Genomic DNA, 25838 nt, shown 5'->3' with positions numbered 1-25838 from the left:
CACAAAGGTTCCCAGAAGTTCTGTGGCAGTGGCTGGAAACACTCATTTGTCCTTGGATGTCTGAGTGGGTGCGCTCAAAACATGCACCAAAGCTTCTGCTCAGGGGCAAGAAAGAAGGAACTGCAGATGTCAACCATGCAGAAGCAGACGATACCGGGGGCCTGGACTGGGTGAAGAGACTCCACCCAAAAACCCTTCTTGGAGTAACCAAATCCCAGAGAGAGACAGCAAGTACAAAGAAGGTCTCCTCTACTGCTTACATCACGTGACCCAAAATAAACGATAACAGGGACACAAAGAACAGGATTGGTTTCCTAAGCACCTCCTGTTCCTTCTAAGAGGCGGGCATCATGTTTTAGCAGGCTGGAGTGGAGACCACAGGAACAGGTTGGTCCTCCTCTGCTCGTCCCAGGGGACCCGTTCACTGCTATTCACTTCTAACTCCGGATACAGCTGCTGGGCAAGTGATCTCCTCAGAGCCCATCATTACAGAAACTGCACTCAAGCTGGCACCCAAGTATGGCCATGTGGATGCGGTACCAGGCAGCCATCCCTAAGCGTGGCCCAAGGCCCTGACCCTGAGCCTTCTGAATTCTGACTCTAGGAGAACATTCCAAGCTCTTGGCCCAGAAGAGAAGGGTCTCTTGGAAACACTGACACATGAAACAGCATTTATACATCAAACATGCTTAAAATGAACATGCACATACCATGCATCAGTACATTACTAAGTGCAATGGGCTAGCAAACACGTTTGTGTCTGTGGTCCTTAGAAGGGGATGCTGTCCCACTGTATGTGGCTGGGCGCTTGGCCACACCCTGAGACACCCTCCCACCTCAAGCTGAACAGCTGGCTTGTGTCGGGCTGGGTCCCAGGGATGGCCATACTTGCTGAATGGGGCAGACTGCAGATAACAGAGCTGCCTAGGAGGGAGGGGAGAGGTAGTCAGGTGAGGCTCAGGCATGGGATGGGCACCAGAAGGGACAGTGACAGGAAGAGACTGAGTGCAAGTTTACAGCCAGGTGATGACCAAGGGCAGGGCGGCGATGCGACCCGAGACGGCTTTAACAGCCGCCCTCTGTCATACACACTGCCTTCCACAGTCAGTACAGGCAGAAAGGCAAACCACTCCAAGGACTTGCACCCTTCAAACCTCCAATGACATCAAGACAGGACAGCGTGGATACCCAACAACTGCTGCACTAATGGCAAACCTGCTTGGAAAAGTTCCTTTTAAAATGAGTCTGAAAACATATTGGTAAGCCAGGTGCTGGGTCCTTACTCTCAGCTTCCGACTCTGCTTCCGGACCAGCTTGCCATGCTGAATGAAGTGCACGGGACACTGGTTCATGGCATTGTCTGCCTTGTGGCGAAGCCAGTCTTCATAACCCTAAATCCAGAGAGACAAAGAAAAGGTGTGTTTAAAACAATCATGGCGGAGTGGGGCCCAGCCTGGGGTGCTCTCCCATCTCCCTGGGCCTCACAGTTGGATATTCTCACACTGACATTTAAGCTGCTTTATGTTTCTGCGATTATAGCTGAAATAATCTTTGTAGTTAAAACTTCTATATAATCCCAAGACCTATGCTTGGGAAAAACTCCTTCACAAGGAACGATTCAGTCAAAAGAGGAGCCAGGCTTGAGGATTCTGCAGTGACAGTCTCCACGAAGGCTCAGCAGTCCCCAGGTACAGACTGCGTCTGCCAACCACGCCAGCCCCGTCTCGCCAGGCTCTGAGAACTAGGCGCATTGTTTCCAACCTGCATTTACAGACAACTGTCGTAGGAGAAACAAAGAGAAACCTTCAGCAATTAGCTTCTTTTTCCTTTTTTAAAATTATTATTTTAGGTAAGATCTCTCCCTAGTTGATTTGTTTGTTTGGGTTCTGTTTAGTTTTGTTTTGAGGTGGGGCAACTTAGCATAGGCTAGAGTCATCAGGAAAGTTCTTCCACAAGACCGGACCACAGGCAAGCCTGTCAAGTATTTATTTCTTGGCTAGTAACTGCTGTGGGGGCCATCTCCCAGTGGGAGGTGCTGCCCTAGGCGGGTATGTAAGGAAGCAGGCTGAGCATCCCAGGGTGGTAAAGCCAGCGAGTAGCCCCCTCCACAGCTTCCACAGACCCTTTCCTCCTGTTGGCTTTTGGACATGGTGTTTCAACACAGCGGTAGAAAGCAACTGAGACAGTGTCTTATATACGTGAGCCTGGTCTAGAACTCACTAAAGACCAAGTAGGCCTTGAACTCACAGAGGTCCTCCGACCCTGCTTCCGGAGTGCTAGGATGGAAAGTGTATACCATTATGCCAAGCCTATCATTAAATAATGCTTAAACATTCCTCAGTTTTATATTGTTTAAAATTCCAAAAGTAAGTAATAATAACCATCATCATCAACAACAACAAATCCGTACAATCTATGGCAAGAATCAGGTGCCAAAGGTCTCTTAAACACAACACACATGCACGCGCGCGTACACACACACACACACACACACACACACTGTGCGGAGACCCCCACATCTGTCAGATTGTAGAGAAAAATCCCAAAGCCAGTCACCTGAAGCACCTGCTTTTGGGTGGCTACATTGCTTCTTCTTGAGAAATAATTTACTTAGAAGTTGACATTCTGCAAATTATCCAGATGTCTCAAATGAAAGTGAATTCTAAACTAAAAAGCAAAGTTATGCCACCCAGTGCTGCAGAAGATGTAGATCATAAGAAACAGGTTTCTAAAGATTTACAAATGGCTCCAAGTTTATGGAAAGATCCCCAGCCTTCCTGGCCACCAGGGAAACACAGGCCACCAGGCACTGAGATGGCCGTGAGAGGCTGAGATAACATCAGGTGGGGGGCAGCACCTGTGGACCACAGGCAGGAAGGGTTTGCTTGTACAGGATAGACTTTTGGCCAGTTCCTCAGAAGCTTAGAGCAATTTTACCTGTAGATACACCCCAAGAAATAAGGATCTACATCCATCAATCTTCGTTTATCTCCAGACTCAATATATACAATTATTATGGGGTAGTTAAAAATTAGTACATAGGCAGAAAGGGAAGGAAAAATCAAAATAAATAAATATATAAAGAATCAGGGGGCTGGAGAGATGGCTCGGTGGTTAAGGGCACTGACTGCTCTTCCCAAGGTCCTGAGTTCAAATCCTAGCAACCACATGGTGGCTCACATCCATCTGTAATAATGAGATTAGATGCCCTCTTCTAGAGTGTCTGAAGACAGCTACAGTGTACTTACATATAATAAATAAATAAATCTTTAAAAAAAAAAGAATCAGGAACAAAGAGCAAATCGATTTGCACACAAACGCTCTGAACAGTATGCGCCACCAGGGTTGAAATGAACAGAGGCAAAGTGCTCTAGACAGACTGTGGAACAAACTAATCAGGTCTATGCACACAGATCCCAGAGTGTCTCTAATTTATGACATGGATCAGAGCTCTGACATGCTAGAGTGTGGACAAGCCTTTCAAAATTATGCTACCTGAAAGAGATCAGCCAGAAAGGATAGTATGTCCCGAGACAACTTTCCCAGAGACACTCCCTGGCCACCTTTCTGAGACCTCACAACGGTCAGAAGGCTGGGCCTGGGCAGAAGCACATTCTCAGGGGAGGTAAAGCCTGGCCTGGGAGGACGGACAGACTGTACGCTGGAGTCCAGCCGCTCTGGGAGGACAGACTGTACGCTGGAGTCCAGCCGCTCTGGGAGGACGGACTGTACGCTGGAGTCCAGCCGCTCCGGGAGGACGGACTGTACGCTGGAGTCCAGCCACTCCAGGACGAGAGACTGTACGCTCGAGTCCAGCCGCTACAGGAGGATGGACTGTACGCTGCAGTCCAGCTGCTCTGGGAGGACAGACTGTACGCTGGAGTCCAGCCGCTCTGGGAGGACAGACTGTACGCTGGAGTCCAGCCGCTCTGGGAGGACAGACTGTACGCTGGAGTCCAGCCGCTACAGGAGGACGGACAGGACGCTGCAGTCTAGCCACTCTGGGAGGACAAACAGGACGCTGGAGTCCAGCCACTCCGGGAGGACAAACAGGACGCTGGAGTCCAGCCACTCTGGGAGGACGGACAGTACGGTGGAGTCCAGCCGCTCCGGGAGGACGGACAGTACGCTGCAGTCCAGCCGCTCCAGGAGGATGGACAGTACGCTGCAGTCCAGCTGCTCCGGGAGGATGGACAGTACGCTGGAGTCCAGCCGCTCCGGGAGGACGGACAGGACGCTGGAGTCCAGCCACTCTGGGAGGACGGACAGTACGGTGGAGTCCAGCCGCTCCGGGAGGACGGACAGTATGCTGCAGTCCAGCTGCTCCGGGAGGATGGACAGTACGCTGGAGTCCAGCCGCTCCGGGAGGACGGACAGGACGCTGGAGTCCAGCCACTCTGGGAGGACGGACAGTACGGTGGAGTCCAGCCGCTCCGGGAGGACGGACAGTACGCTGCAGTCCAGCCGCTCCAGGAGGATGGACAGTACGCTGCAGTCCAGCTGCTCCGGGAGGATGGACAGTACGCTGGAGTCCAGCCGCTCCGGGAGGACGGACAGGACGGTGGAGTCCAGCCGCTCCGGGAGGACGGACAGTATGCTGCAGTCCAGCTGCTCCGGGAGGATGGACAGTACGCTGGAGTCCAGCCGCTCCGGGAGGACGGACAGGACGCTGGAGTCCAGCCACTCTGGGAGGACGGACAGTACGGTGGAGTCCAGCCGCTCCGGGAGGACGGACAGTACGCTGCAGTCCAGCCACTCCGGGAGGATGGACAGTATGCTGGAGTCCAGCTACTCCAGGAGGACGGACAGGGCGCTGCAGTCCAGCCGCTCCGGGAGGACGGACAGTACGCTGGAGTCCAGCCGCTCCGGGAGGACGGACAGTACGCTGCAGTCCAGCCGCTCCGGGAGGATGGACAGTACGCTGGAGTCCAGCTGCTCCGGGAGGATGGACAGTACGCTGGAGTCCAGCTACTCCAGGAGGACGGACAGGACGCTGCAGTCCAGCCGCTCCGGGAGGACGGACAGTATGCTGGAGTCCAGCCGCTATGGCTGGCTCAGAATGTAGACCTACTTTATCCTCCAATTCAAAGGCACCAAACCAGTGACGGGCTGATTCTAACTTGTTTCAACATGAAGCAAAGCCAACTCTACGGCAGTGGTTCTCAGCTTTCAAGGGGGTCGTGAGCCCCTTTGGAGATTGAAAAACTTCTCACAGGGGTCACCTAAGACCACTGGAAAGCAGATATTTACAGTACGATTCATAACAATAGCAAAATGACAGTTATGAAGTAGCAATGAAAGTAATGTATGGTTGGGGGGGTCACCACAGTGTGAGGAACTGTATCAGAGTCGCAGCATTAGGAAGGCTGAGAACCACTGCTCTACAGCTTGCCTTAAATCAGTCCGAACAAACTAGATCACCCACTTAGAACCGAGGCAACCCCCGGTGGCAGCATGGGTGCCTGCCTTCCTGACTGAGAGCTTTTTTTTTTAAATTAAAAAGTTAATTTAATTTAAAAATGTACAAATATTTTTAAAAACTTAACATTTAATCCTAAAATTTATGTGAAAATGCAAAGGGTCAAGATCCAAAGTAGCAGAGCGTTCCATTGATACATTTAACTTCAAAATTATATTACAAACTATAGTAATGAAGCCAGTGTATAAAACAACCTAGTAACGGGGATTATCAGCTCAACAAAATTCATATTGACATAAACCCTCAAAATGAGGAAGAGATGGCCTTTCATTAATTGTCATTGAATATCTACATGCAGAATAAACACACATACAATTTAGCTTATATATTATATCATATTTAAAATTATCACAAAATGTTACCTAAATTAACAACTAAAATTATAAAACTTTTGAAAAACAAGAGGGTAAAATTCAAGGCACTTAAGTTATGTCTCAGCCTTTACTCGGCTGTCTCATGGCTAATGTTAGCTCAGAAAGTGAGAAGGAAATCCCTCTATCCCACAGGAAATAGTAAATAAACAACCCACTGGGAAGGCTTTCTAAAGCCATAGAGTCCAGCTGAAAGAACCAGTGATGGCTTATGCAGGAACACGTTCAACATTATTGGGTTAGAGCCCAAAGTTTAAAATAAACATTTGTAAATGCATGTGATATTGGTAAACCACTGAATAAAGGGAGATGGGTATTATACAAATCATCCTTGAGTCCACTTTGAAATAATCTACCCACTTGGTTAGGAAGGAGATGAAGCACACGTCTGCACTCCCTGACTGTTAGACTGCACTTAGTAATTACTTCCAAAGCACAGAATAGGAAAGGGAGGAAGGGCAAAGTCTGCTCCACAGCAAGGAAAGGCGCAACTGGTTACCACAGGTGGATGATGGGGTTTGACGGACACTGAGTCACCCTGACCACATACACTTGTGATGACTGTCAAGGAAGGTACTGCACATCTGCAGTCACCCTCCCAACCACCTAACGCCAAGCTCACCAAGAAAAGAATCAATCACCACGACTGGAGAAATGGCTCAGCAGTTAAGAGCACTGACTGCTTGCTCTTCAGAAGGTGCTGAGTTCAAATCCCAGCAACCACATGGTGGCTCACAACCATCCATAATGAAATCCGATGACCTCTTCTGGTGTGTCTGAAGACAGCTACAGTATACTTAGGTATAACAATAAAAAATAAAATCTTACAAAAAAAAAAAAAAAAGAATCAATCACCACAAGAAACCACAAACAAGTAGCCAAGTCCTACCTGCTTGATGGCTGTGACGGTGATGACGAAGAAGAGTGGGAGCCCGCTCGTCACTGGACTCGTGGGTGTGTCGATGATCAACTGTGGCAAAGAGAGAGCCCTGGCGTCACCTTGGAAACACCTAGCAACTTGATGGCAAGCTGGCCCAGCCCAGCCTTTTCCCAAGCCAGCTTCTTCCTACCTCAATGTACTTTGCCGAGTTCTTCCTTGCCTAGCAATATGCACAAAGGGTCACTGCCTGTCCTAGTGACTATAATGCTGAGGGAGGCTCCTTAAGGGGCGTGCTCAGGGAGACCATGTCAGTATTCGGGGAGGACCTCTGACACAGGATACATTGTTTCATTTAGTCCATTCTACAGGTGTCACATGTGAGCTAGTTCTGACAGACTTCATGGTAGGAGGTTTTAAGTCATGTATAGCCATACTTTGAATAATTTAGAAAAACTGTTATATTGCTATTCAGGACGTGTATTGTGCAGGCTGCATCTGCCCACACCCTTGCTGCATCCTTTCCTCTCTGGATGTAAACTGCTTTGCATTTTCTCTGAGTATCAGAAAGAAGTAAGTGGAGACAGCAGGTGTGGCTGGAGATCTCCCCCTATCTCCTCGTAAGGCTGGCAAGTGGCCATGGGAAGGTTCCAGTACACACGAGGATCTGGAGGTACTCAGCTGAGCGGAGCCTCGAGAACACAGGAATGAATGTGCTATGTCCTTGATGTTAGTGACCGTGTGTCACTTACTTGAGAATCAAATGGCATTTGCTAAGACAGAAAGCCAGGACCGTCCTTACCTGTACCAGGAAGATGATGAGGAAATAGAAGTTAGCTATCCTTCTGAACTGTTCAAACAGGTTCTTGGGTATGAAGTTCCAGAATGTGTACTGTAGAAAACAAAAGCAGGAGTGGGCACACTGTGTGCACAAGCAGGAGGGTGCCAGTATAGATACACACTCACCAGAATTTCATTATTGACATTTGTCATGGTTTTTACAATGCCCAAGATAAGCTGCTAAGACAGAGTGTACCCTCCAAAGCAGCCATCCCCAGACCGCCCAGCCCTGAGTCAGGACAGAGTGCGAGGCACTCAGGCAGTTTCTATGCAGGTACAGAGCGTTACACCGGGTAATATCTTCTCATCTCTGCTTTGTTATCAGGTACAACTGAGAGATGCCGCAGAAGGGACAGAGTCTGAGCTGCCTCAAGGTTGCTTCCCTGGCGGCAGGGCATGGAGTCCACACTGCAGGGTGCTGCATCTGTCTGTGGCTACATACAAGGAACCTTTGCTGGATTGACCGGGTAAGAAGAGGATGGTTCCCACGCTACACCTTCTGCAGACGGACTGCTCAGCATGCACTGCAAACAGCAGCCGCTCTCCACGTGCCCTTCATACAGTGCTGCTGCCCAAGCTCATCTGCCTTTTGACGGCATTTCCAAGGACGAGGAGACCGTCAAGGTCACTGGTGGGGACAGCACAGTCCTCCTGCCATCTCCATGGCCATCTCCCCACTGCTCTCTTGTGCAGCTGTGTAGTCTCCTCATGACTCCGTCTACGTGGAAACCTGCTGGGATGGACTTAGGCAGCTCAGAGCCCGCTAAAGCAGACGCTCGCTCTACTATGATGGAGGCTGCCATTCTAGGTCCTAACGAGCACCGGACACTCTCTCTTCACTCTGGTGAACCACACATTTCTTCCACCCATGCCTTCCATTAGCGTCCTAAGGGGGGGGGGGCACTAAAGACACAAGAGGACTCTAGTGGAAGACTCTGAGCCTCTGTGTCCTCTGCCTCACAGTTCTGGGATGATCACAGACTCATCTCTTGGTTTTTGTACCTTTTGTTTTGTATACAATGCCACTGTCAAATGGAATTATTTTAAGGCCCTAGTCTATGAAGCCAACCTTATTTCTCTCTGTACCCAGGCCAAAATTCATTTCTTGCACAGTAGTTAGTCAAAATATTTCTAGCACCCCACACCCAGTGGCTCACAACTGCCTGTACCTGCAGCTCTAAAGGATTTGACATTTTCTTTGGCCTGCAATGGATACCTGCACTCACACATGCACGTTTTTCTACACACACACACACACACACACACACACACACACACACACAAACACACATGATCCCATCACTCAGGAGGCAGAGGCAGAGGCAGGCAGAGCTCTCTGAGTTCAAGAACAGCCTGGTATACACAGTAAGTTCTAGAACAGTAAGAACTACATAGAGAGACCTTGTCAAAAAACAAACCAAACCAAACAAAAAACTTATAAAATACTACTTAACAACAAAGTCACATTGGTGGAAAGTTCCTACTTAATATCCAACGTTTCCTCTGTTGAAATATTTACAGGTGAAGTAGGGGGCACAGAGACCAATATGGGGTGATCAAACCACTCACGTGAGAAGAACTTTATTATGCTTCTGTTTTGGTAAAATTTATTTTAAATGGGGGAGGGGATGGTGACACGGTTTAGTGACAGAGAACTTTCCTAGGATGTGCAAGGCCTTGAATTCAATTCTCTGTATTATAATAAGTAAACAATACATATTATATATAATAAGTAAATACATACATACTATACATTGGGAAGGTAGAATCTTTACAAACACACTGATGATTACAGCCATCAGTCAATGAAAGCTTGACTTGAGAATAAAGAAATGGATCCAAATCAGAAACAGCCCAGGGCCTAGATAACAGGGTCCTCTGGTGTGTCTAGATAACAGGGTCCTCTGATGTGTCTAGATAACAGAGGGGACCTCTAATGTGTCTAGATAACAGAGGGGGGCTCTAGTGTGTCTAGATAACAGGGGGGAGCCTCTGGTGTGTCCAGATAACAGGGGGCCCTCTGGTGTGTCTAGATAACAGAGGGAGGCCTCTAGTGTGTCCAGATAACAGGGGGCCCTCTGGTGTGTCTAGATAACAGAGGGAGCCTCTAGTGTGTCTAGATAACAGGGGGGCTTCTGGTGTGTCTACATAACAGGGGCCTCTGGTGTGTCTAGATAACAGGGGGCCCTCTAGTGTGTCTAGGTAACAGAGGGGCCTCTGGTGTGTCCAGATAACAGGGGGTCCTCTAGTGTATCTAGATAACAGGGGTCTCTGGTGTGTTTAGATAACAGGGGGCCCTCTGGTGTGTCTAGATAATAGGGGGTCTCTGGTGTGTCTAGATAACAGGGGGGCTCTGGTGTGTCTAGATAACAGAGGGTTCTCTGGTATGTCTAGATAACAGGGGGGCTCTGGTGTGTCTAGGTAACAGGGGGGCTCTGGTGTGTCTAGATAACAGGGGGGCCTCTGGTGTGTCTAGATAACAGGGGGGCTCTGGTGTATCTAGATAACAGGGGGGCCTCTGGTGTGTCTAGATAACAGGGGGGCCTCTGGTGTGTCTAGATAACAGGGGGTCATCTGGTGTGTCTAGATAACAGGGGGTCATCTGGTGTGTCTAGATAACAGGGGCCCTCTGGTGTGTCTAGATAACAGGGGTCTGGGGTTTTATAGTGTAGACCACTGTGGGAGGAAACTACTAAGCTATAGCAGGCACCACGTGCAGTTGGTTTTAAGGTCACAGCTGGTAGTTTTGCTGAATCTGTTAAATGAAACAGGCTTCAACACAGAGCCCTATGTGGTTGAATGGGTTGCCCCTGCCGCAGGTGAATGGGGACCACTTTGCTCTACTACAGCAGGCTACAACAGGTGACCTAGTGTGCTCCATGCATGCCCACAGAGGGTCATGTGCACATCTGGGTCTGTGCTGCCTGACTGTTACTGTTCTAGTTTCCTGAAATTTGACCGTGTACCAGAGAATGAGGACTGCTATGAAGTCCTACCACTAAGAAGACCGACCCTTGCTGTGGCTGAGAATCATCCTGTGGTTCACAAACTGACTGAATGTAACAGGAAGACAAATAATTTAAATGTCCACAAGTAGGTGACACTGCTGTAGCAGATAAAACAAGGGGCTGGAGAGCTGGTTCAAACAAATAAGATGCTTGCCATGCACACCTGTGAGGCCCAGGTTCAGAATTCCAGCACTGAATTAAAAACAGGGCACAGAGGTGCATGCCACAACCCCAGAGAGAAAGGGAGACAGATCCCTGTGGCTGCTAGCCAGCCAATCTAATCAATTAGTAAGCTTCACATTCAGGGAAAGACTCTGACTAAACAACAACCACCACCACCCACTACCACCACCAACAAAAAGCCAAAACAAAACACCCCCAGGAGAGTCATTAAGGAGGTCAGCCAGCCTTGACCTATGGAGCTGACACATATATGCACATATGTGCTTTTTTGCCGAACACACGTGCCCCTCCTGAATGCTCTCACACACACATAGAACAGGTCATTTTAAGAGCCTGTACTGACAGGTCAGTCACACATCTTTGGTCTTTGCTGATCTGGAAACATCTCCCATCTGTGAAGACACGTGGCCAGCACGTGTCTCACTGTCAACCACACTCAGGTATCAAGTTCTATTTCCACTCTCAGATCCTATCAGAGGAAAGTATCCCAGGCTGGAAAACTGTTATCAATGACCAAGGGGAGAACAAAGTGGCTGCCTCACCTGTGAGAGGGCTGGGAAAAATGAGGACATGCAGCTCTCTCCCACGGAGCTGTTTAAGGCATACTAGACCTCAAGAGATAGCGAACGGCTTCTGCTTCTTCATACTCATGGAAACCTGGGCCAGGGTCAGCTGGGCTGCCTGTCATCCCAGGCAGGGTGTGCCCACTGGACGCTGTGTTCACACCGAGCAAAGGATGACCACTGGCCTGTCTGTGTTCACACTGAACCAATAGCCTTTCTGTGTTCACACTGAGCAGAAGGTGCCTGCTGGCCTGTGTTCACACCGAACAGGGTGTGCCCACTGGACTCTGTGTTCACACTGAGCGGGGGGTACCCCATTGGCACGTGAGTTTCCTGTTCATACAGCCTCCTTCCCTGCTGGGTATGCCAATCTCTGGCTTTGTTGCTGGTATGGAGGACGGCTCACAGACGTCCCACCTACGGTGTCGCAAGTCAACAGAACACTGAGACGAACTGGGCACTTTTCTGTTTGCCAGCAGCTAGGAAATAAGAGGAAGGTCCCAAAGCTGCTGCCTTTATTCACTTAAAATGTATCCAAGTACACAGGTGTTACTTTTCTATCCCACAGAAACTACGACAAGACACTGGTCGCTAGTCAAGTGGCGCCACAGCATCACTTTCCTTTGTGACTGGGAAAGGGTCTGTTAAGGATGGGCCATGTCAGTGCTATGCAGGACTGCTGGTACTGAGATGAGGGTATACGATGAACGGTCTAGGACGGAGTCATGGGTACATGGCCCCACAGAACTCCATGCTCGGGGAACAGATGGCTTCGGGGCACTTACCTTGTGACCACTGACATGTTCCTGCCCCAAGCTTTAGCTGCTTCATAAATAGGTTGTAGCCTTAGGAGGTTGGGCAGTGTTGATGTGACATGGTAAATATGGAAGTCACTTGTATAAATACCCATCAATGAAACTCTGTATCCAAACTGGCAGAGGTAATCAGTTTCACAGTAATCAAAAATAGTCTAGCTCTTATGAACATCTGGGGTGAGGTGGGAGCAGGCAGTGCAGACGGAGCCAGTAGTTACTCTGGCAAGCCCTGAAGGCAAAGCAAAGGTCCCTGTGAGTTCTATGCCCCAGGACCATTCTGCACAAGGAGGTGGGCAGCAAGTCACTGCTCTTGGGAGCAGAATCTCACCAGGACACAGCAACAAGGGACTTCTGCGTGGCCACAGGCCAGGCAGTACCATGCAAACAGTCAGTTTCATTTTTCTTCTTCCATAAGTCAGGGATCCCCACAGATAAAATGGGAACTCTGGCCAAACACTGACCACCAGTAATGACAACCTGCCACACAGGTTGGGGCTTAATGCAAATTAATGTCCCTGTGATTCTTCACAGGATAAACAATGCCACAGCTCTCCGGTTTAATCAAACTGCTAGGCTCTGAGGCATTCTCTGACATGTCTAAGATAGAAACAAAACTTCCTTGGATACACAGATACATCCTACAGACACATTCTACAAAACCTTTGTATGGCTGTTGAACAAATTAGCACTTTCTACGCATGTAAGGTGTTATTTAAGCAAAAACAATGATAAATTCCTAAGGATGCCTTAAAGTCCAGTGTCACTTGAGGTCCTGGGCCCTTTACCTCTTGACTGAGAGCCTATACTTCCTTCCTGAAGGTGAGCAGTACAGGGGCCAGGTCATGTGTGTCACCTCCATGAAACATCACTGGCTCCCTGTCACTGAGATAAGGCACGCACTGATGTCCACACGGGAGGCCCCTGTTCATGCTGAGCCTGTGGGAAGCTGAGAGGAAAGGAGATCAAGTGGCTCTCCTGATCCCCGGCCTGGCCCCCTCTGCCCCCTCTCTGCCCAGAGTGTTGACTTAACTCTGTTGGTTCCTGCTCAAATGCTTCCTGGTATGAAGGAGCCTCCCTAGGAGAAACTGCTTCTGAATACCACTGGAACCTGCAATTCCCACACACCCTCCCCATGGATTTCCTTCCCAGAATCAAGGAGGCTGTGGTAGTTCATGTTCCTCAGGGGCAGACAGGAGAAAAAGCCTGAGAGGCACTGTGGGCAACAGGCCCCAAACGGCTAAAAGCAGAGAGAGAGGGCGAGGCTCCACATCTCTCCAAACGTGGCTGCGGCTTCTATCAACTGCAAAATCCTTCAGCCTCTCCAAGAGATCAGTCAGGTTGCTCTGCTCTTCACAGGCACACAAGCGTGCGTGTGCGTGTACACATACACACACACAGAGACACACACACACACACACTCCATGAGCACACAGCTTTAGCATTAGCAGACAGAGCATGCACATACATACACACAAAGCATTGAGCACACATATGTGCTCCTGTACACACACACACACACACACACACACATGCACAAAAGCAGGCACATTCTGAGAGGTCTGTCAGCTAAAGAACCTCCCTCAGAGGGAGCTGATGGAGTGTCAGTGCAGCCTGTGAGCACGGGATTGGGAGGTGTGCTTCTGGACAGGGTTTCTCTGTTCGCCTCTTCACTACCAAGCATTGTGTCACCTCAGGGGACACTCATGATGGGCATTGCTTAGGAGTATTTTACTTACCGATGCTGTGCTTCTGGACAAAAGCTATTGTAAATATTTTAACAATGATCTTAGCCGGGCAGTGGTGGCGCACGCCTGTAATCCCAGCACTCTGGGAGGCAGAGGCAGGCGGATTTCTGAGTTCAAGGCCAGCCTGGTCTACAGAGTGAGTTCCAGGACAGCCAGGGCTACACAGAGAAATCCTGTCTCAAAAAGCCAAAAACAAAACAAAAAAAAAAAAAAAAAACAACAAAAAAAAACCAAAACAACACAAAACAAAAAAAAACAATGATCTTAAAAAAATAATAAAAAAAACCCAAAACATTGAGAAGCTAAGCTTTGGGGTCCTAAAGTCTTCTCAACAATGCAGGGTTCTGTGACACAAGTGGCTCTTCCAGAGAGCTCTGTACGTCAAAACGCAAGGCTATCTCTCTGAACATCTGGGTTGACTTACACATCTGCACCTGTGCCTGCCCCACAGCAAACACAGTGCATACATGTCACACCTGTAATGCACACATAGCATACTCACACATGGTATACAAATGCATGTGTTTTCAGGTATGTCTGTTCGGGAAAGCCATGAATCTCCTCTCCCACCCTTCAGACATTCACAGATATCTCTAGGTAAGGACTATATTCCCACATCCTGCTGTACAGGTGAGGGGCAGCAGTCGGGTGTGGCCCAAGGTGTGAAGAGGGGAAGGCCTTGCGAAGCACAGCTGCTAACCCTGTGTGAGTGGAGAGGTGCTGCCTGGCATGGGACAGGAGTGCAAAGCACCACAGCTGCTGGGGAGCAGTGGGGGAGGGGCACCAATGCTGCTCAGAAAGGGCCACCCCTGGGCCAGCCTTTCTCAGGCAGCAGGTCAGAACAGATAGAGAGGCTACCTTAGAGGAGACGATTCTGTTGTCCGGGTATCTCTGTGGAATGTAGGCCTCTGCACCCGGAGGGGGCTCCTTGTGTCCCACGTAGATGGTCCGACTGTCCACCCAGTTCTCTTCCCCTGCACACTGTGGAGAGAAGAGCATTGTCAGCATGTGCCTAAAGCCTGGAGTGCTGATCTTCCCCACAATGCTGTCAGGTTGAAACAGAGACCGTCCTGCTCATATGGAGGTCACAGTACCATCCTGCTCCGTGCCCAAGTCCTTTCTGATGAGGGTCCCATGGGGTTCCCAGGTTCCCTATCATGGCCAGACCTATGACTGGCTTTGCCCTACAGGTGAGAAGAGGCTTCGGTTCTGCAGCCAATTCCCCAGGCAGACACTGACACAGTGAGAGCTATCTGTGCTCAGAGAGGGGCCCAAAGATCTCTTAACACTGGGTTCTGGCAGAAACAGCATGAGGCAGAGGGATTGTGCATTTCAAATTGTAGAAAGGGACACAAATTGCACGGTCAGGTGCTGGGCCCAGAAGATCAGGAGGGCCTGGAACACACTTCCCTCCTGGGTGACCTTTGCTGCTTGGGAAACTCTTGAGGTCAAGGCTAGTAGAGGTGTCGCCAAGCAGGCCAGCACCTGTCCATCAGCACCACTGCACCTCCGTCCTGGCTCTCTCTAGTCCTTAAGCATGCCCAGTCTCTCTTGCTGGGGTCATGAAGCCCTCCCCACTTGTCACCCAGTATACTATGCTATAAAACGCATGCATGGAATACATTCTATAGTGGATATCTCGTTTTGCCTCTGTGCATGCCTGTACCTGCACTTTTCCTCAATAGGCACCAGCTTTGTTTGCAGCAGTCTGAAGAAACAACTCAGACTGCAGCCACACCGCCCAGGATCAAGGCAGAGGGAGCACCACACCCCCAGGATCCAGGCAGAGGGAGCACCACAGCCACAGGAGCCAGCTTTCTACCCCTCCCGGGGTGGTGACTGGTCTCATCTCACAATGAGCCCCGAAAGCAGTTCCTCATCAGAATCTCAGGATTTGCCTCCTCAAAAGGAGTTTCCAACTAAACCATATGCAGGCCCTGAATCCTCTAAGGCACAGTGGTTGCCCAGCAGGCACTACCTTAGTCAGAACAAAGCCCTGGCAGTCCCTCCCAGTAAGAGATGATTTCATGCACAGTCTTTCTCATTTGTGGGAAGGCTGAGGGTAGGGTAGGGTGACCAAAGTCTCATTAAGGGCCACATATCCCAAGACAGCCTAGAGGGCTCCACTCCCTGCTCACAGAGATGCTCTGTGATAAGTGCTATAAACACATGGGAAAGAGAAGAAGCACAAATATCTTTCAGTGCCTGGTCAAACTCCCAGAAACCTTTGCACTAAGCTTCAGGAGTGGCCATGAGTCCCTCTGAGAGTGTGAAGGCCTAAGTCACACAGGCCTCAGGGCACCACGCAGAGGGGAGCTAGCACCTTCCTGTCTACCCTCAGGAGGAGAGAAGGTTGGGGTGAAAACCTTGGGAGAATCCTTGTGGCCACACATGCAGCTCCTGGGGAATCTCCCTCCTCTGAGCTGCTCTGAGGTTCTCAGACCATGCACCTCTTAAAACGGTCTCATTCCCAAACCTAGCCGTGTGTGCAGCTAAGACAGACACACCATGCTTAGTGGCTGGAGAAGGCTCTAAGTTAAGCTGTAGCGAGCTCTCCAGGAAAAGATTAACCGCAAGGAAACACGGGACAAGACACTGAAAGCCAGGCCCTGCTCTCGGTATAACACAGACAGTTAAATATTAATTCCTGCTCTTCCTTACCAAGGCCAGGAGTCGGAGATGCTCCTAGAAACCATTTGACTGCCTGAGTTTTTAAAAATAAAACCCATAAGCACTTGTCTCTGACAGATGACAAATCGGGCTAACCATCAGAGGCTCAGATCACAGCAAGAGTGTTAGCAGTCTTGTACCTTGAGGGTACAAGACTACTGTTGGGGTTCGGCCCCACCAGAACAAATGGATACTTATTAGCAACAACTCAAGTCTAGACCAGCCACAGGACCTTGTTCACATGACTAATTAATAAAGTACTAAAAAGAACAGATCAATAAATCTGAGGCGAGTGAGGCAGACAGCACTTCCATGGATAAATGGATCCCGGCTCCCTCGTGTGCAGCATGGAGCAGAGGGGCCTAATGGGTTGGCAGGGAGGTGACGAGGTGGAAGGAAGACACTGACACGATCCCTGAACCAGGCAAAGACCCTGGAATCGGAGGAGGCGGCTGTGGATGCTGTGCCTGCGCCCACAGAGGGGCCGTCATTTGGGGGCCCAGCGGGGGAAGCCCTAGAGCTGGGAGCCCACAGGCCCCCTGCAGCTGCCTGGGGAGCACATCCACTCACTGGAACCTCAGCACAGCAGAGGCAATGGGATGGGCCCTGCCAAGACCTGCCCACCATCACTGTTCTAAAAGACAGTCTGCACCTCCACTCAAGATTGTGGGAGAGAAATATTATAAATCAACTCAAACACAGAACTCTGGAGTGTAGAAATAACCATCCGGATTAACATCTTTGATATATTGGTGCCAGATTAATTTCTAAGGACTAGTCATTTGTCATTGGTATGTTGTCGCTGTGGGCATGATGAGGAGTCAGAAGGCTATGTGAACACGTAAGACCTAACATGCCTGAGGGGCACGGTTGGGGTGGACGCCCACTGGCTGTGGTCTAATCTCAATCATGTGACTTGTGTAAAGCACACAGAGGACCCTACTGGTGCAGCTCACATAAGAAGGACAGAGAATATTCCAGAACACACCAAAGACAAGGCCACTCTAACAAGAAGACATCATCCTGTCACCCTTCAAACAAACTGGACCAGGTTTAAGAACACAGAAGTACAATATGCCACCTCCCTTACCTGTCTCAGTTCCATCCCGTCATCATGTCCCTGTGTCCCCTCTTGATGGGACTCTGCAGCTTTAGTGTCCCAGCCTACATTCTATCCCTCGCAAAGTCTCTGGGATCCTCTCCCCACATGAGTGGCAATACAGTTCTCTGATCACTGTGGGCGGACCACAGTCATATCAGAGACTGCGGCAGGGCTGCTGGAGGGACCACCATGCTCAGCAGGCTCTCCTAGAGGGTTCCATGGTCTGGGCAGGGGCTGTGCTGCCTGCCCACTGCCCTTCAGGGGAGGCTACTACAAAGACCATGGACAGTTCCTTCTAGTGGGTCTGGTGAAGACGGGAGCCTGGGTTTCTATCAGACTGAGCAGTGGAGCCCTAAAATCTACATTTAGTCAACATGTCAGTGGCTCCCGACAGAGAAGGGACCTGCACTGACTTTGTCTGAGGAGGCTCACCCAACCTCGGCCTGCTGTGTGGGAGCATAGGTAGCACTTCCTGTGCTCTTCCTCTGGCCTCAAGCCGAGGCCACTCAGAACTTGAGTATTCCCAGCACCCAAGGGGCATCACTCAAGCAGGGCTGAAGAGGCTCCCTTGACCCCTCCTGTGCAGACACAGGACCAGTGCTTTACACGCAAGCCTCTCTACACTCTTACTCCAGAACCATCATGAATAGCAGCCATCCTGAAGGTGGAGTGAGGCCCCTGGCACATCCACTGCTTTGTCTCTTCTGGGAGAGAAGGTCCAGGCTAGAGGATGACCCCTACTTCATTCCCAGGGCCAGGGCCTGAAGGCAGACCTTGGGGACCACAAAGGGCAGATGTCCAGGGACAGTGATGGCCTTGGAACAACACAGGCCTCTGACAGATACACAATAGATTCACACCTTGCCTTGATCACAGGGCAACTGTGTCTGTGTGCACTTGTGCACATAGCCTGGGGTTGTGTCATCTTGATCTCTCAACATGAGCAGGATCTCAAGGCATCTCTTCGAGAAGAGATTACTACGGGGTCTGCTCTCTCCCAAGCCCAGAGATACTTGGGCTTCAGTGTGAAGAGAGTGATGAGAGAGAGAGAGCCAGTTATCATCAGTTATGAAAAGTAAAGGCAGGTCAAAGGTCAAAGATGCTCAGTCAAGTGAAACTCTCGTAAGGACATCCCACTGGAGAACACTGGAATCGCCTGCACCCTGCTCATTATAAAAAGCACTGCCTGGAAGTCTGCAACCGTCTCTGCATTGCTGGCCAGTTCTCCCCACTCCAGAGACAGTGAAGGCTCTGGTCCTCTTCTAAGATGAGCAGGGAGATGTGCTGGCAAGCACGACTGCTTCTAGCCCAATTCCCCATGCACCCCCTGCCATGCAACTTCAATGAGGTGACACCAGCACTTCAAAGTCCAGCAATGTGTCCAACTCTAAAAGAAGTTTAGAGTTCAGCTCACTCTAATTCTGCTCCTCAGTGTGCTCCTCCATCTGCACCCCCACCTCATGCACAGTCCTGTCCCAGGGGAAACAACCCCTGGCCCTGGCCCAGGAAGGAAGAGCTGTGGCAAGGAGAGCACGGAGCAGAGCGGGGGAAAGGGCATCTGGGGGGCCAGCCCAGCCCTCACTTAGGACCCACGCAGGCCCGAGAAGGGGATAGAGCCAGCCCAGCCCTCACTTCAGAGTCCACTGAAGTTGCACTGGACCTGCGGCCACCAGAGTCTAAGCAGACCATACCCAGGGAGCACACTTGGACAGTATTTACATTGTGGAGATGCAACAGGAAACATAATGACATACCAGGATGCCATCCCTGCAGGCTGGGGCAGCAAATACACACAGGCTCTCAGTGAGCAGGAGCTCCAAGGAGGAAAAAACTAGAATGTTCTTGTCAGCTGCTGGGCCCTGAGCTCAGGCAGGCAAGGCCAGCCACAGAGGACTCACAGGCACTGGCAGGAGGTGCAAGCCAAGGTGGGAACTGCGTGGCTCTGCTTACAGGTGACGCATCCCATGCAGAAAAGGCTGGGAGGGGGGCGGGGGGGGGACAGGAAGAAGAATGAGGAGAGGCTGAGTTCCTCCATGGAGACGAAAGGTGGGAGCGCGACTGTGGATGCTGCTGCATGGCCGGGTACGTCCATCCAAATCACTGAACTGCTCTCTGTAGACTGCTGGGTCACTGGACGTTCGTCCATCTCCACCAAGCTTGTCCTCACAGTCACCATGGTCTAAGAAGCGGTGGCCAGAGTCTCAGGGCTTCTGCTTGCCCCCACTTGTGTGGACACTATTCCTCCTCTACCACTCGAGGGGAAAGGACAGCGGGCATCCTAAAAGGCTGTCTTCTCTCAAATTTAGTGGAAACAAGCAGCATTCTTCTTCTTTTTACCTTCCTGTTTTTTGAGACAGGATGTCTCTGTGTAGCCCTGGCTGGCTCCACATTCACAGAGATCTACCTGCCTCTGCCTCTGGAGTGCTGGGTGGGATTAAAGGTGGGAACAGTTAATGTTGAGTGAGCTATTTCCCTGAGTTCAGTGGCTGCCCGCCTGAGTGGAGGGAGGCAGGGAGCTGGCAGGTAGAGGGGCTGGGGGGGCGGTGAGGGTCCTCACAGCTGCTCTGCAAGCACATGAGCTGACAATCTTGCTGCCCCTCCAACCCACCCAGTCACAAAGCCCTTCTCTCCACAGCCTGTCTTCACTAGTCGGTCACCAGCTGGAGAAGTTAGCAAAGGCACAGGGTGGGGATTTACACGAGACACAGTAAGTCTGTCTGGCCATTGTTAGTCATCTGATGGAAGCTTCGAATTTCAGCTGAAACAAGCAAACCACTAACCAAATTATACATGGCGACAGGACAAACATGTTCCTGCACTCAATTCCTGATCAATTACAGCAGCAGTTCCTCCTGAGGACAATGCTTAAATTTCTAGGTATCCAATGGCAGTCTGCTGTGCTGTCTGCTTACAGCTGTAAATGGAAAACTCCCCTGTCCAGTAGCCCCGACACAGCATGCACTCAGGCCAGAGCAGTGTCCAGTCAGTGCCTGTTCCCTCACAGTCACATCCTGGGATGAAGACTCCCCCACCCCACCCCAGTGTGTCCTCTGTCTCTGAGTCCAGGCCAGTACCTGAGAAAATCTTTTCCTTCTATAGGGGGAGAAGTTCTTCACTCTGGTATGGCAGGGCACCCTCAGGGACAGTGAGCACACACTCAGCGGGGCACCCTCAGGGACAGTGAGCACACACTCAGCAGGGCACCCTCAGGCACAGTGAGCACACACTCAGCAGGGCACCCTCAGGGACAGTGAGCACACACTCAGCAGGGCACCCTCAGGGACAGTGAGCACACACTCAGCGGGGCACCCTCAGGCACAGTGAGCACACACTCAGCGGGGCACCCTCAGGGACAGTGAGCACACACTCAGCAGGGCACCCTCAGGCACAGTGAGCACACACTCAGCAGGGCACCCTCAGGGACAGTGAGCACACACTCAGCAGGGCACCCTCAGGGACAGTGAGCACACACTCAGCAGGGCACCCTCAGGGACAGTGAGCACACACTCAGCGGGGCACCCTCAGGGACAGTGAGCACACACTCAGCGGGGCACCCTCAGGGACAGTGAGCACACACTCAGCAGGGCACCCTCAGGGACAGTGAGCACACACTCAGCGGGGCACCCTCAGGGACAGTGAGCACACACTCAGCAGGGCACCCTCAGGCACAGTGTGAGCACACACTCAGCAGGGCATCCTCAGGCACAGTGAGCACACACTCAGCAGGGCACCCTCAGGGACAGTGAGCACACACTCAGCAGGGCACCCTCAGGGACAGTGAGCACACACTCAGCAGGGCACCCTCAGGGACAGTGAGCACACACTCAGCGGGGCACCCTCAGGGACAGTGAGCACACACTCAGCAGGGCACCCTCAGGGACAGTGAGCACACACTCAGCGGGGCACCCTCAGGGACAGTGAGCGCACACTCAGCAGGGCACCCTCAGGGACAGTGAGCACACACTCAGCGGGGCACCCTCAGGGACAGTGAGCACACACTCAGCAGGGCACCCTCAGGCACAGTGAGCACACACTCAGCAGGGCACCCTCAGGGACAGTGAGCACACACTCAGCAGGGCACCCTCAGGGACAGTGAGCACACACTCAGCAGGGCACCCTCAGGGACAGTGAGCACACACTCAGCAGGGCACCCTCAGGGACAGTGTGAGCACACACTCAGCGGGGCACCCTTAGGCACAGTGAGCACACACTCAGCAGGGCACCCTCAGGGACAGTGAGCACACACTCAGCAGGGCACCCTCAGGCACAGTGTGAGCACACACTCAGCAGGGCACCCTCAGGGACAGTGAGCACACACTCAGCAGGGCACCCTCAGGCACAGTGTGAGCACACACTCAGCAGGGCACCCTCAGGCACAGTGAGCACACACTCAGCAGGGCACCCTCAGGGACAGTGAGCACACACTCAGCAGGGCACCCTCAGGCACAGTGAGCACACACTCAGCAGGGCACCCTCAGGCACAGTGTGAGCACACACTCAGCAGGGCACCCTCAGGCACAGTGTGAGCACACACTCAGTGGGGCACCCTCAGGCACAGTGAGCACACACTCAGCAGGGCACCCTCAGGGACAGTGAGCACACACTCAGCAGGGCACCCTCAGGCACAGTGTGAGCACACACTCAGCAGGGCACCCTCAGGCACAGTGAGCACACACTCAGCAGGGCACCCTCAGGCACAGTGAGCACACACTCAGCAGGGCACCCTCAGGCACAGTGAGCACACACTCAGCAGGGCACCCTCAGGCACAGTGTGAGCACACACTCAGCAGGGCACCCTCAGGCACAGTGTGAGCACACACTCAGCGGGGCACCCTCAGGGACAGTGAGCGCACACTCAGCAGGGCACCCTCAGGCACAGTGTGAGCACACACTCAGCAGGGCACCCTCAGGCACAGTGTGAGCACACACTCAGCGGGGCACCCTCAGGGACAGTGAGCGCACACTCAGCAGGGCATCCTCAGGGACAGTGTGAGCACACACGCAGCGGTCAGCAACTCTCAAGAGGCCCAGGATCTCCTCCAAGCCTTCTCATGTCTAGACTTGTGGCCAAGGTCCGAGGTGCTCGATGAGGGGGGACCCAAAGCATGCTTAAGGCCCAGAGCTCTGAGTGGGGTACCCCGACAAGCCTGTCCCTCTGCTTCTCTGTACCTCTGCATTGTGGAAACACAGGAAACAGAATCCCAAATCCATCCCCCACACTTACCAGTACGGACTTTCCCTCTGGCTATGTGCAAGGCTCATGGGTATTTCTCTGCTACGAACATGGTTTCTAAACATAAAATCATTTAGACCAGAAAACTATACTGACTGCCCACCTGATCTGGAAAATAGTCAATCTGAAAACCATTACACACTCACTGCCTGAGCCATATCTTCCTGGACCCAGAACCAAAACAGATATAGAAATTGTAGCCACAAATGACTTTGGCTTGCTCTGGAATTGCCTGGCCCTATGCAGCAGTAGCCGCAGCCACCACCACCGGCCGCCACCACCGGCGGCGGCTCCGAGCTTCTGGGCGCTCTAGTGGTAGTGCCAGGGGTCAACAGGGGGTGACAGAGAAGCTATGCAGAACAGCAAGCATGCAGGGACAGACAGGGTGGCCTTTCAGGCGACAGTACAGCTTCAGGGGAACAGCATTTGGCCAGGATAACCACCAACCCCTACAGGCTGACTCGTGTGGCCGGGCGGAGGGCCTGACTGCTGCATGTACCGCTGGCTGCAGCTTCCCTCTAGCCTTGGGTAGGAAGCTGGCGAGGACGCAGGGAGTGGCCAGGCTGCCCGGGGTGCATCGCAGCTTCCCACATTGGCCCCAAATGACTCCTAAGAAAGCATGGACTGCTTAATCACGGCCTCTTCAATAGAGCCCCCATCACTGTTAATTGAACCATGACAGGGTCCCTGCTGCTGTTGCCAACTGAGGAAAGTTGACAGCAACTGCAGGCCTAGCGCCAGGAAACTGGGAGCTGTGTTAACCACGTCTGTGGATGAGTATCTCTGGGCCACGTGCCTGTAACAAGCACGTTACTAATAGTATGTCCATATGACTGCGTCTCACAAGCACTCGCCTCACTTTGCTCAGCTGCCTGCTGGGTGAGCAGGGAAAGGGCACCAGAGGACAATGAGCCCTCCAGCTGGGCCTCCAGCTGTGGCCTCTGTCCTCCCGGCCTCAGAACAGACACGGACTGGAGTCTAGAAGACTGGTGCTGGTGGTGCCCGTGCCTGAGGCCAGAAGCACGGGCCTATCCAGTGCCTGCCAGGTACGGAAGGAGATGGACAGCCAAGGACAGGAGAGGAGGTAGAAGGGTGTGTTACCAACGTCCCCACATACAAGCCTGCCCACTCACGTGCCATTCAACACACTACACACAGATCTTCATGTCCTTAGTAAGGATGCAGCCAACAGGACGCAGCGCAGAGAACCAGACCTAAAGTGGGGGTTGCTGGGAGATGGCGCTCTGAAAACTGCAAGCCTGGCCTCCTTCCTATGAGACTGACAGCCCACACCAGGCACCCAGCTCCTCATCTCCCAAAGCCACACCCAGCCTGCCCTGCATGGCCAGGCATGAGAATCAAGTGCCTTCTGTATCTACCTCGCACAACTATTCCCTCCTCCTAGAGACAAAGGAACAAGAAAGCTCAGCGAACGTGTCCAAATTCAAAACCAGAACACTGTGGGTACACATGTGAGCTTTAAAAACCTGAAATTATATACCTTCCAATTGCACTGTGGGCATATTTACAAAACACCGAATATTTGTCTAATGAAGCTAAGGGCAGGGCTGAGTCAGTAATTACAAAACAGTTTAGTGAAAATACACACTGGCTGACACACGCTGACACACACACACACACACACACACACACACACACACACACACACACGGTGACTTCAGAAAGCACAGTTCCTCGGCAGACAGCTCAGCAATTACCAACGAAACTCTGAGAACCCAAAGCTGAGACTCCGCCGTGGGCACCACGCTGTACGGGGACCTGGACCGGGGCTGAGTCTCAGCTTCCAGGGCTGCCACCATACGTATAGGCTTGACGGCCACGCCACGAGCTGCAAGCCAGGCTGAGCAGACAGGAAGTCTAAGGAGGTTCGTGCAGCCTCCATCACTGGCCCTGAGGCAGCTCTGATGAAAACTTCATCTTAGGGTTGGAATAAAAATATATGAAGGGTGGAAAGGAGATGCCAATCATCCATACTCGGAGACACCTTGGGAGGGAAAAACCGCAAGGCAGGTCTGAGCACAGATGGCGCTGCCCAGAGCGAAGACGAGAAGACCCTGGCTGACACCATCAACCTCCACTGCATAGTGACGGCCAGCAGAGCCCAGGAGGGACACCAGCAAAGTGCACCCTGTCCCGCCAGCTCTGCAGAGGAGCCTTGTCCCTTTCCAGATCCAGCTCCCCGCATCCCGGCACCGTCCTGCTGCACCCAACACCTCCCCCTTCAGGTGGCCTGTCACTGAGTTAGGTCCAGTTCATGCTCACATGCAGCCTGGCACACGAGAGACCAGTGGTGGCACAACTACCCTCTGAGTGCAGAAGCCACAGACTAGAAGCAAACACACCTTGAGTCCTTTCCCAGGCCTACATGGGGAGACAGATGTGGTATGGACAGACAGGGAACCAGGGCTCAGGAAGGAAGAAAGGTAGCACCCACAGAGAGACTGCACCTGGCACCACCCATTAGACAGCAGGCTGTCAAGTGGACAGCAGCCTGCATGTAAGAACCAAGGAAGGCAAAGTGCCCCTGGCAGTCCTTACGTTGACAGCGTGCTGTAGGAGTACTTAGGACATGTCACAGGTCATCTACATCTACTCTGTCACTGAGGTGTGAGAACACTCCAACAGCAGGTAAGGCTGTTGACAGGGAAGATGTCTACAGTTCCAAAGGTCCTGCATAGAGAGCATGGCTTGGTGGGCTAACTGGACTCTCTGGACTCTAAAAGATAAGTAGTTACATATCTTCCACAGGATCCCCACCTTTGAAACATTCACCCATGGCCCCCTGCCTTGATGCCCCCTGCCTCGATGTCTGCCTCTGTGTTAACAGGGTCACAGACAACATGCCTGTGTTTCTGGGAGGACATTTGCTGTACATGTTTTGCTCCATCTGTCTCATCTGCTGACAAACATCAGACTCGAGGCTCAGTGCCC

At 51.7% G+C, this 25838-nt stretch overlaps 1 protein-coding gene across 6 annotated transcripts in view; it reads right to left on the bottom strand.

Annotated features, from left to right (window-relative positions):
* Atp11a (ATPase phospholipid transporting 11A) overlaps nucleotides 1-25838 on the bottom strand; it is a 120545-nt gene that overhangs the window by 53001 nt on the left and 41706 nt on the right. For all 6 annotated transcript variants that reach the window (XM_052162708.1, XM_052162713.1, XM_052162711.1 and 3 more), the window contains exons 2-5: nucleotides 14740-14862; nucleotides 7530-7619; nucleotides 6740-6820; nucleotides 1284-1391 (exon numbers count right to left, since the gene is read on the bottom strand). In XM_052162708.1, coding sequence (XP_052018668.1) covers nucleotides 1284-1391; nucleotides 6740-6820; nucleotides 7530-7619; nucleotides 14740-14862 — 402 coding nt within the window. The remainder of the gene's footprint in view (nucleotides 1-1283; nucleotides 1392-6739; nucleotides 6821-7529; nucleotides 7620-14739; nucleotides 14863-25838) is intronic.

Source organism: Apodemus sylvaticus, chromosome 18, assembly GCF_947179515.1.
Source record: "Apodemus sylvaticus chromosome 18, mApoSyl1.1, whole genome shotgun sequence".
In the NCBI taxonomy this organism is placed as follows: domain Eukaryota; kingdom Metazoa; phylum Chordata; class Mammalia; order Rodentia; family Muridae; genus Apodemus; species Apodemus sylvaticus.
This window is presented reverse-complemented; position numbering and strand designations above follow the sequence as displayed.